This window comes from Lontra canadensis, unplaced genomic scaffold, assembly GCF_010015895.1.
Source record: "Lontra canadensis isolate GAN:19392208 unplaced genomic scaffold, GSC_riverotter_1.0 scaffold5, whole genome shotgun sequence".
Taxonomy (NCBI): domain Eukaryota; kingdom Metazoa; phylum Chordata; class Mammalia; order Carnivora; family Mustelidae; genus Lontra; species Lontra canadensis.
The window spans coordinates 14,163,208-14,175,478 of record NW_022630999.1 but is presented as its reverse complement, the minus strand read 5'-3'; the positions used below and the strand labels follow the sequence as shown (position 1 = coordinate 14,175,478).

Genomic DNA, 12,271 nt, shown 5'->3' with positions numbered 1-12,271 from the left:
GTTTACTAAATGTTACATTTATAGAATTTTTATTCTATTTCTTTCCTAATTATGAAATAATTTGTCTTCTGTATTTCTACAATGAAATATAAAGACTCTAAAATCCCAATTATATAGTCACTTCTGATATTTTTGATTACCCTTTCATTCTTCCTTCTCTGCATATAATAAATTATGGCCTTTCCATATTATGGAGTGCAACACTGCCATTAAAATCATGTCCTAAACAATACATGTTTACACGGAAATATGCCCACTGAAATTAAAGGTGGGAAATCTGTACAACTTTTGTAACTTGCCTTCCCTCCTTAATTTTACTAAGCATTTTTCCACTCCATTTAATATTTTTCTAGAAGATGGTATTTACTGGTAGTATAGGATTTTATAATATGGATAGACTTTAGTTTGCTTAACAAATGTCTTATATTTTCAATACTTCAAATTAAAGAATGCCTCACAAATTTTTTTTTAATTTAAAAAAGTTTTTATTGTCTCATTAGATTCTTTAATTCTTGCTCTTCCACTTCAAAAATTACATCAAGAGGCTTAAAACTGCCAACAGAAAGATTGTGCTAAATTCATGCTACAGACCAGCACCCATTAGTTTAGTTTAGTTTTGTTTTGTTTTTACCATACTCAACAACCCAGAAAATCATGCTTTTTGGTCTCAAACACAAACTAGACAAAATCCCAAAAATTGCAAATTTTTTTTAATTCATGAAAGTTTCCTTTTGTTTTCCTTGTTTTTTGTTGTTGTTGTTGTTGTTGTCTTCTTCTTTGTTCAAAAGGGGTCTTTCTCATGCCAAAAGAAGAATACATTTGTGGATACATCATTCAGAGTCCCAGAGGGAAACAAAAGGCATGCTTAGCTTGGATTTTTTAAAGATTTTAAAAAATGTATAATAAAGTATAAATAAAATAAATAAAATGATTTACAGAGATGTGGGCAGAGCTGAGGAAACAACAAAAGTGCTGAGGCATTATGGTATTATGATTATTATGATTTCTGATAAGAAATACATATTTGATCTTCATCCCAGTTTCTGGCACAGATCTCCAAAGACCCTTAGAGTTTTCAAAATGTCAACTGCTTCAGAGGTGCCTTTGTTATGTTAATGTGACTTTTGGAAAGCCCCTAAGTAACCTAAGGATGGGGGCTGGTTGCCAGGAGAGCTAACCTGATTAGAGGGTTGGAACTTTCAGTTCCACCCAGGAACCTTTAAAGAGGGAGAGCGGCTGGAGATTGAGTTCAGTCACCCATGCCCAGTGATTTAATGAAGCATGCCTATGTAATGAAGCCTCGTAAAAACCAAAAAGGATGTGGTTCAGAGAGTGTCTGCGTTGGTGAACACCTGGAGTCTTGGGGAGAGTGGTGCACCTGGAGAGATCATGGAAGCCCCACACCCTTTCCCCATATCTTGCCCTATGCATCTCTTCCATCTGGCTCTTCTGAGTTATATCCTTTCATAATAAACTGCTCATCAACTACATAGAATGTTTCTCCAAGTTCTATGAGTCCCTCTAGCCAATGAACTGAACCCACAGAGGGGATCTTTGGAACCTCCAACCTGTAGCCCATCGGTCAGAAATACAGGTGACAACTTGGGTTTCTGAAGTGGGAAGGAGGAGGGCAGTTTTGTAGGCCTGAACCCTTGACCTTTGGGATCTGATGTTCTCTCTGGGTAGAGGGTATTAGAATTGAGTTGAATTGTAGGACACTCAGTTGCTGTCAGTTGCTTGGTGGTACTGGAAAAAATACCCTACACATTAAAATTTATGCACAATTGTAGGCACCCAGAGACCAGGAACAGTGGGAAGCCATTACCTCACTGAGCCTGAAGGAATAAGGAAAGGGAAAATAGAACAACTTTCCCAGTGCGGGAGAGCCAGGGGGAGGGTATGCCTCACCACCACTGTATGTCAGAGCAGCCCCTGCCAGCACCTGGAACCAAAGCAGCACGAGTCAGAGAAAACTACCCCAATATCTTTTTCATTCTATAAGCTGCTCTCTTGCCGGTGCCTACCATTGGATGAATCCAACCGGAAACCAGAGAGCAGTCCTCTGGGCACAGAACAGGGCTGAGGTGAAATAATCGTTCATCCACAATTTTATACTCTCCTAAATATTATCCAAGAATGAAGCAGTGTAAAAACTGAGAATTTTCCACTTACAGACCCTTACGAAAATAATAAGATGCCTTAGCAAGAGACAGAAATCCAGAAGGAAAACTGTGGAAAATAAGAAACAAAGAGGAGCACACAAATGCATAAAAAAAATTTTAGTTGTGAGATTTTAGCAATCAATAATTAAAGGTAAAACTAAAATTAACAATGGCAGCAAGATGGGGAGGAGGATTCAATGGGTAGTAAAGACACAAACATTCTCCAAATGCTCAGGAGAATAGAAATGTTAAAGAATTTTAAGTGTCCACATTTTTATTCTTTTATTAGTTTCCTTCAAACATGTATATTAACCTATACATTTTCTAACAATGTTGAAATTTTAACACATTAAGGATCAAGAGAAAAAAACAAGGAGGTAAGCTTAGAAAACTTGATAGTCCAAAGACAGAAAAGGGAAAAAAGCAAAGGGAAACCATGATGAATAAAGACACATAGTAAGAAACACATCCAAATATTTCATGCAATAAGTAATGGAGTTAAATTTATCTATTAAAAGTCAGATTATCAGACTGTATTTTTTTAAATCAAGCTACATGCAACTGCTTCTAAGAAACAAACTTAAGACAAAGCTACATTGAATATATAAGAAAAAAAATGTGTCAAAGCATAAAACAAAAAACCGATATTATCGGACAAAATAACAATGCTAGAAGCATTACATGGAGATAGAGTGGGCCTACATAATCATATAATATAAGACATAATTCAACTGAAATAAATTATAAATGTATAATCACATAACAACATAACCTGGAAATCTAAAAGGGAAAATACGGAAGAGAATTTTTTTTTAATTTTCAATTGTCCTCTCATACTGAAAGTTTGTTTTTTTTTAAGATTTTATTTATTTATTTGAGAGAGAGATCACAAGTAGGCAGAGCGGCAGGCAGAGAGAGAGTGGGAAGCAGGCTCCCTGCTGAGCAGAAAGCCCAATGCAGGGCTTGATCCCAGGACCCTGGGAGACAGAGATTTTAACCCACTGAGCCACCCAGGTACCCCAATACTGAAAGATTTTTAAATGCCAATTTGAATGTTTTTAGTTGCCATAAACAAAAAAGGAAGAGTATTTGAACCGACAAAATAGCAAAATTAATTATATATATGCATATATATATACATATACTGCAAGTAGAAAGTGTACATGTAAATTATTTTCACATATACATGGTATATTGTTTTAAAATAACTATATATCAGGTAATGAAGAAAATCTCAACAAATTACAAAGAATGGGATCATATAGCCCATTTTATTATACTACAATAGATTTTCATTTTATTTGTCCCTGAAGTTAGAAGACATTAAGAAACAGGATTTTATATTACATATATATGTGCATGCTCTTGTGTGTTAAACAATGCTGAGGAAATGTAGAAGAAAACATTTACTTAGAATCATTTATTTTTCAGATTAAAAATACTGTCTCATATCTTGGGGAGGACATCTAATCAACTCAATTGTTAAGACAGAGAGTTATTTTCAAAATATAATATTAAGTTTTAATTAGCATACCAAACCAACATTTTTATTCTTTCCAACTAATTATTTGAGAATCTCTGAAAAGAGTAGTGGTGGCTAGTGAAAAAGAGATTTGTTAAGCTTGAGGAAATGATATGAGGTGTTTTTTTTTTCCCCTGAGGTTGTATGCCATTTGTGTTTTTTAAAATCTCTTTTTTATATGTGCTAAGGACCACTGACAGCAGTTTTCAGACAATCACAAGTAGGTGAGAAGTAAGGCAAGGCCACATTCAGGATCCCAGTGTGGTTTGGACTGAAGGAGGTCAGTGGGAACTAAAGTCTTCAACTGGAAAGACATTCAGGTTTGAACCCGATGGTCAAGTGATAATACTTGAGGCACCTTTGTTGCAGAAAGGTGGTTTTATTAAAGCACGGCGACAGTACCCGTAGGCAGAAAGAGCTACACTGGAGTCATGAGGAGTGGCCCGTTACATACTTTCAAGCTGGGAGGGGGTTAGGGATAATATAAAACTCAAGGGAATTTTGGAAGCAAGGTTTCCAGGACCTTGAGGGGGCTAGCTATTGTTGGGAAAAGGTCATTTATTACTGTCTAATACAACCTTAGTCATGAAACCCTTCAGACGTATATCGGTGGGTCATATGCTTGGGGAATGATTGCTGATGTGTATCCTGGGGAGTAGAGATAAAGGAAGTTTCCAAAGGAATTTTTATATGTCAAAGTAGACTTTAGGATTCTGGAGGGTCAGGCTAAGATTGCCTTTTGCCCTTAGCAAAGTATTAACATTGAGGCAGCTGAGTTCCTAGAGGAATGTCACTCTGCCTGTTTCAAGGACTTGTCAATGGGCCGTAAGTAGTAAGGAAATTTAATAATTTTTCTTCTGCCTTTGTTTCCCACATCATAATGACTTCTGGGCTTCCAGGATAAAAATTAGGCAACTTAAAACAAAAACAGGGATGCCTGGGTGGCTCAGCTGTTTAAACATCAGCCTTCAGCTCAGGTCATGATCCCAGGGTCCAGGGATCGAGTCCCGCATCGGACTCCCTGCTCAGCCAAGAGTCTGCTTCTCCCTCTGCCTGCTGTTCTCTTTGCTTGTGCTCTCTCTCTCTGACAAATGAGTAAATAAAATACTTCAACAAAAACAAAAAGAAATCTTTGATCCACAATCTACAGGAAAAGAAAAATCCTGGAGAAGTTTAAGAGAACTGATTTTGCACTTAAGCTAATAAAAAATTAGATAAAAATATAAGGTGATATTAGAATCCATAAAATTTGAAGGCAGTCTGGAATACATATGCAGTAGATGCTATAGGACTATGTGATTTGCCTGGCTCCCCCTTCCCACAGCTCTGGATTTGGGGTTGCGGTGGATACAAAGCCTGTGTGCCTTTCCATCTGCCTTCTTCTTCCTGAGGGTCTCCCCTGCCTTGCAGCCCAGGATGCTGCCACCAGAGCTGCTGCCAGTCTCCTAAGGTGGCTGGAAGCCACGTTGAAACCCTGAGCCTGTGTTTCTCACTCTGAGTGACCCCTAACCATGCTGAGTCTCCTTTTGCTCTCAGCATGGATGAAACGTCACACTGTGGGGTACAACGTCTGGTTTTCTGAGCAGCCATGAAGGGTTTGGGTGATACACCCCAGAAGTGCAGGAGAGTCTGTTCCCTGTGAAGCTAAACCTTGACTAAGGGGAAACAGGAAATAGTAGGGACCATGCAAGCAAGTTCCCTCTTTTTTTTCTTCCCTGTGGATTGCTTTAAGATTTTATTTCTTCCCAAAGATCTTCTGGAGAGGTTCCAGGTGCTAAGCCAACATCCTTGCCAAGAGCCTGCTGAGTCTCTTCATAGCTCATCGTCCCATGGTGGTCAACATAGTAACACATCACCTCACTTTGCTTCCCATTTTTTTCTCGCCTCTTTCCCCCTATTGCCTCACTTTTACCGTTCTGGGCTTGCACTTCCCAAATAAAGCGTCAGTACCTCAATCCATGTCTCAGGCTGTATTTCAAGTTTGTCCAAAAGAGCTGTAACAATAGTACTCACTTCACAGGAGTGCTGGATATTTTCCCCTCAGTCCACAGGAGTCACTCTCCACGTTTTTTCCACCCTGCCCCCTGCTCTGGGAGGCTCTAGAACCAAATCAACAGGGTACCCACGCCCTCCAGCTACCACTTACGTCCCACCAGTGGGGCATCCTGGTAGGAGATTAGAAGGGTAAAGTATTTATTTTCCTGACACCAGGGAGAGGTCACCTGGGGCTGTTTGTATCATCAAAAGAAAGTCACAGCTGGTGGTCTCCTCCATCTGACAATCTTGATTCCTGAGACCTGCTTCCTCCTCTCATCTCTTTGGACCCAGGGAACAGAACAGCTGCACACTGCTACGCTCAGGTTATACACTGTCCCCTACAGCTCTTCTTCACCCTGCCCACTCCTGTGAAATCGATCTCTTTACAAGTAAATTATTCTAATTTAAATTATTCTAATTTTGACATTGCTATCTGTTTCCTATTGGGACCAGTACTGAAAAGGAATGGTTAAATTATAATATGTTTTATCTGAGTTGGAATAGTGCATAGCCATTACAAATCAACTTCTGTTTGGTATAAAAGCAAGAGATGCAGTTTAAACACACACACACACACACACACACACACACACACACACACTTAAGAAGATAAGCAGTCAGAGTTCTGGAGGAAAACAGAATTTCATCACCTTAAAGGGGCTCTAAGAAGGGACCACTGAGGGGAAAGCAGACAAAGTAAGAGGAATCGATAGAGGATGGTGAAGACCGGGGACAAGAAAGGGCAGAAAACAGGATCATGCCAACTGCTGATGGGGCAAAAAGAGGCAACAGCATTAGGACACCCAAGCCCAGTCCAAGCGAGAGGCCTAGAGAAATGGTCACTTCTCCAAAGGTGTAGTCAAGGAGAGACACGGGCCTGCCAGCACCTCATCCCAGCAGGTTGACAGAAGGAAATGCCCTGAACTTTGTCCTCTCCTGCCCACGAATCCTCTCTCCAGTCTCTGGCCTCCGGTCAGCACTTCCATTGTCTGAAGCCAGCTGGAAACTAGAGTGATGGCAGCTCGTGGGGGTCAGCCTGCTTGGGCTCAGAATGGGGCTGGCAAGGGTGAGTGATGGGTTTGGGTTGGCACGACATGGGGCTGGCAACAGACAGTAACCAGAATGATTGGGGCATCAAACGCCATGCAAATATAATCCTAACTTTGTGAAAAGTGATATATGTATTTATGCATAAGGGAAGACGGAACTAGAAATTTGAAGTAGCAACCTCATAGTAATAAGAGAATTTTTTAAAATTTGTTATAGGGTTTTGTATATTTTCCAAATCAAAGAATGGTTATGTAATACTTTTAAATATACCTTAAGAAAAAATAATGCTAATTGGATGAGATGGTTATTTTAGTGTTCATTTTTAAAGGAAAAGTTTCTATTGGTTGCTCCTCATGGTAAGAATTTTACTTCTTGGGGCACCTGGTTGGCTTAGTCAGTTGAGCCTCTGCAGTTGAGCGTCTCCCTTCTGCTCTGGTCATGATCTCAGGGTCCTGGGATCAGCCCTATGTCAGGCTCCCAGCTTAGTGGGGAGTCTGCTTGTCCCTCTGCCTCCCCACCCACTTCATGCGTGCTGCACTCTCTCTCTCTCTCTCGTTCTCTCTCTCTCAAATAAATAAATAAAATCTTAAAAAAAAATAATTTTACTTCCTGAATTTTCCCAGAAGTAGGATCTTCTCTAGAGTAGGGTTAAGGCCAAATGAGAGGGATGTTTTTATTGATTGGTTTACTCTCAAAGCACTACTTTGTTTCCCTACCATCCTGCCAATCATTGAGAAAGAATAATCTAAAGTGGGAAAAATGGTATCCCAGCTCTAATCGTATTAGATGGAGTCCCATTAATTATGATCATCTTTGTAATGTAGCAAAGCTGGACTGTGATATTCACTTTGTCAAACAAAATTTCTTATGATGCACAAACCTCAGTGAATAACCATTAATATTCAGCTTCAAAATCTTTACAATTTAATTATATTGTAAACACATCTCTCCAATTACATTTGCTTTCAAAATATTTTTTAGAACTGTTTGGTGTCTTTTTCTCTTCCTTCGTGTCTCTTACGTGGTCACTCGAACAACAGAGCGCTGTGGAGGAGGACAGGTGTGTCGTCAGTGGCCTGTGTCCATCCTGGCTCTTTGCACACCCAGCCCCTTCTATTCCCAGCACTGTGCACAGGCTCGCTGGCCGCACACATGGGGTGCAGGGTAAAAGTGGCCACTTCCTCCCGAGAAATATTTAGCATGTACAGAATGAGATAGCAAATCTTTGGAATGTCACAGACCAGCTGTTGATGGCAATATTCCTAAAGCAAATCCTTAACCTCCATCAGTGTCTCAGCACTTCTCAGTCTCTGTGCAAGCTCTGGCCTGGGAAACTCTACTACCTGCCAGGCTATTTAAAGCTAAGGATTATGCAGAGACAGCAGATGCAGTGTATTTTGCTGTCTTCTAAAATCTAAAATTCTAAGTAGCATCAAAGAATGTAGAGTAAAACTCTTTGAATTCAGTAATTACACTTTCTAAAGTGGTTTCCTAAACTTAATACAAACTTATAAGAATATGAGTCAACACATAAGTTTGTAACATTGCATAAATATCCACAGAACATATGCTGTTGTTAAAAATACATCAATCCAGCACTCAGTTTGACTTTTTAAAAATGAGGTACATATTTAGAACTTTTTTTTTAATAAAATTTACATCTGAAAATTCCAGTATTACATTTAAGGCAGTAACAGCTGTAATGAATCATAAATACATTTCAGGCCCAATTCCTAACTGCTGTATTTCAACTTTCAGATTCTATATTTACAGATTCCACTTCAATTAAAATTCCTTGAAAAGCTTGTCAAAAAAAAAAGAAAAAGAAAAGCTTGTCAAGTGAAGGGAATCACAACTTTTTTTTAGCAATAGAGAAAGTTTTCATAAAATGGATAAGAAATTCATATGACTCTTTTGCCATTTTCTGGGACATTTCTTGGGGCAATGAAGAAATAAGTCTGAATCTTCACTAGAATCCACATTGTCTCCTAAACTGTCAATGTTTCAGGTGTAGGATTAGCATCCCTTTGAGCTATAGAGACATTTAACAATTTTCCTCTCTGAGTAAGAATAACAAACACAACCTCAACATACCAGGAACTACGTTTCTATTTTCAATCTTATAAAAATCATTTCAAATGTGGTTAATACAAACATCCCCTTGGTACCGTTGGCTGAACTACAATGTTCCTCCTGCCGTATGAACAGGAATTGATAAGATTTCACTGAGTCCCCGCTGGCTCCTTTACTTCCACCACCAGAATTCCATCGTGACAGAGGACGGCCGACAAATCTTTGGTTTCGATGCCATCTGGCAGTTTATACTGTCGGGTGAAACTTCTTGAGATAAAACCATGCTCATCCATTCTGGTTCCGTGCTGAGCCTTGATCAGCAGCCAGCCTTCGAAGGTCTGAATGATGATATCTTCAGGGAGGAACTGGACCACGTCCAGCAGGATCTGGAAGCGGGATTTGCCTTCTTGGGCCGGCATCTTGGCCTCTGAGTCCACCGGAGGAAGCTGGGCCTCCCTGGCTTTTCTCAGGTCCGCAGTAGTTGGCCCCGGCAGTGCGTACAAAGCGTGGTCCAGCCTGCAGTCTTCCAAGCCTCGAGCTTCAAACTCCTCCTGGTAGCGCACTGGCGTCTCAATGAGGTGCCTCAGGATGATTTTTGCCATGGTTGGAGGCAAAACCGGTGTCAAACAGCTTCCCTTCAGTCTGCGTTTGGTCAGAGGCAAGCCCTTCCGGTTGCCTACTGGCTAGATTACCAGTTGTCACCCTGCGCAGACGCGACGCCTTCATTAGGCCTGAATCATACCACCACACACCCACTCTTGTCTTTTCACACACGCTGACAATGAACAGCTATTTATAGGGTATGGTTCAAAGCTGCATTTAGCGCGCAGCCCGCTCAAGCTGCCCAGGCAAGGATAGTCCTTACATTCTCAGTTATCCTTGGCAAGTGTGTCTGCTTTGCTTGCCTCAAGAGAAAAAGAGACTCAGAATCAGAAACAGCGTTTAAAAAAAAAAAATCTCTGAGTGTGTGTCTGTCCTTGAACTACAGTGATCTAAGGGACTGTGGCTTGTTAGAACAGTCCAAAGATGTGCACTCATCTTATAATATGAGCTAAGACTGCATTCGTCCTTGTCCCCAGGTGCAAAGCTGGGAGGGATGAATGTAGCTATAATTGACTAGGAGTTAAGACACACACACAGGTACTCAAATCTCAGACATGTGACCAACTCTCACCCCTCTGGTCTATGCATTTTCTTTTCTTTTCATCTTTTCATCATTTGTCCTTAAGGGACACCTGAGCCAAGTCTTCTGGGCTTATTACATCTGATTTATCAAAAATGAGATCACATGACTAAGTTAGATAATGATGTCAAACCTCAGATGGGAGTGGACGGGGGCATAGAGTGGGGAACTTAGCAATGAAAATAAAGCCACAGGGGAGGGTAAAATGTTAAAGCATTGAACTATTTGATAGTAAAGCCCAGAAAACTGAGGATTGATCTAGTTGTAGCTCTGCTATTAAAAGGCAAAAGTAAATGACACGCAGTTTCTTAATTATCACACCCTTTATATTCAACTTACATTGAAAAAACAAATGAGGCAACTCTATCCATTGCTGGAGAAGGATTTCCAAAACATGCTTAATAAAAAGAAGAATCCAGAACAGCAGATAATATGCTACTATTTATGCTTTTTTAGTAAGTAGGTATTGGCTTATATAAATAGAACCTCTCTGGAAGATATGTGGCTGAACACCACGGAACACTGGCTGCCTCCTGTGATGATATCAGTGGTTGGGAGGCAGGGGCTGGAGGGACACTGACTTTTCACCATAAAACACATTTGTGCTTTTTATTCCTACAGTGTGTGTAAGGTACAAATGCACAAGAAGTTTTAAAATGTAAAAAACTTCCACTCCATGGAGATTTGTATTTTTTAGAATGGGTGGAGTCAGGAATACCTTTCCTTAAAAATCATATATCCATTTTCTTAGAGTGATAGAAAAATGTCTAAAACAGTAAGTGTCAGAAAACAGAAGGGAACGACCTCCCTTGGGTCCTTTTTATTACTCTAAAAACCTCTACAGACATTTTGGTATGTGCTTAAAGAACATGCTTTAATAATGCTGTTTACACTCAGCTTTTTTGACCTGCACTTTACAAGTTGGTGGCCTTAGAGAGGAACATGTACTCTTTTTTTTTTTTTCTTAAAGACTTTTTTATTTATTTGGGGGAGAGAGAGAGAAAAAAAAAACGAACAAGCAGGGGGAGGGGCAGAGGGAGGAGACTTCCTGCTGAACAGGGAGCCTGTGGTGCTCCCTCCCAGGACCCCTGGATCATGACCTGAGCTGAAGACAGACAGACACTCAACCAGCTGAGCCACCCAGGCACCGGAACATGTACTCTTTTAGATATTTTAATGTCCTCTGACTCATAAAATATTGAGAGCTGTTTTCATCAGTGCTATTCTGAGAGGTAAGTCAAGAAGAGAGCACACTGCCTGTGGCAGGAAATAGATAAGATACTAAGGATTTGGCTTTAAAATACTTGAAACCGCCAAGGCAAAACTGAGAAGGTACAGAGGTTTTTTATATAACCCCTACCCCCATATAGGCATAGCATCCCCCATTGCCAGTACCCCCACCAGAGTGTTACATTTGTTGAAACTAATGACTCTGCGTTGACATGATGACCCACAGTGTCCATTAGGGTTTGGTGGTGTGCATTGTGTGGATTTGGAAAAATGTATAAGGGCGTGTACTCACTATTATAGTATCATACAGAGTAGCTTCACCACCATAATAATCTTCTGTGCTCTACCTGTTCATCTCTCCCTCCTCTGACCATGCTCTAAAAATTGCTGTAAGAAATAAAGCTTAGGGTGCATGGGTGGCTCAATGGAATAAGCCTCTGCTTGATCTCAGGGTCCTGGGTTCAAGTCCCACATCAGGCTCTCTGCTCATCAGGGAGCCTGCTTCCTCCTCTCTCTCTCTCTCTTTCTTTGCCTCTCTCGCTGCCTACTTTCAAATAAATAAATAAAATCTTTTTTAAAATTTTTTAAAATTAAAAAAAAAAGAAATAAAGCCTATTTAAAGAACTTAAACTGAAAACCTAAAAACTAAAACTGCTCTAAAAAATAAACTTAAAAAAAAAAACTGCAAAGATATTGTTCGGTTGGGCAGAGAAAAATGTATCTAGTAATCTTACAGTTTATCGCCTCCAGGAACCTTGAAAATAGGCAAGGAGTTGTGAGAGGTGTTTCCATGTGGGATTGTGTGTATGACTTGCTGCAGTTAGAAATGAGCATCCACATTTCTGATGCAACACCCAAGACCTCTCTCAGCGTTTTCCCAAAACTGCCCTTTGATCCTGCCCACCCTTGAACTGCCCTCCTCCACCTCATCAACTACCTCGACGCTTTCTCCCTTTGGAGAATCCACCAGGCTTCCAAACTGGTGTTTCTGCCCTACTTCTTGCCCTACTGTCC

General features: G+C 40.2%; 1 protein-coding gene and 1 long non-coding RNA gene across 7 annotated transcripts in view; one reads left to right on the top strand and one right to left on the bottom strand.

The window, feature by feature from the left end:
• Positions 1–12,271, top strand: part of LOC116864167 — a 126,463-nt gene that overhangs the window by 32,159 nt on the left and 82,033 nt on the right. The window lies entirely within an intron of this gene.
• Positions 8,866–9,498, bottom strand: HSPB3 (heat shock protein family B (small) member 3). The gene has a single exon (XM_032851466.1). It carries the CDS (start codon positions 9,444–9,446, stop codon positions 8,994–8,996), a length of 453 nt encoding a protein of 150 aa, XP_032707357.1. The 5' UTR covers positions 9,447–9,498; the 3' UTR covers positions 8,866–8,993.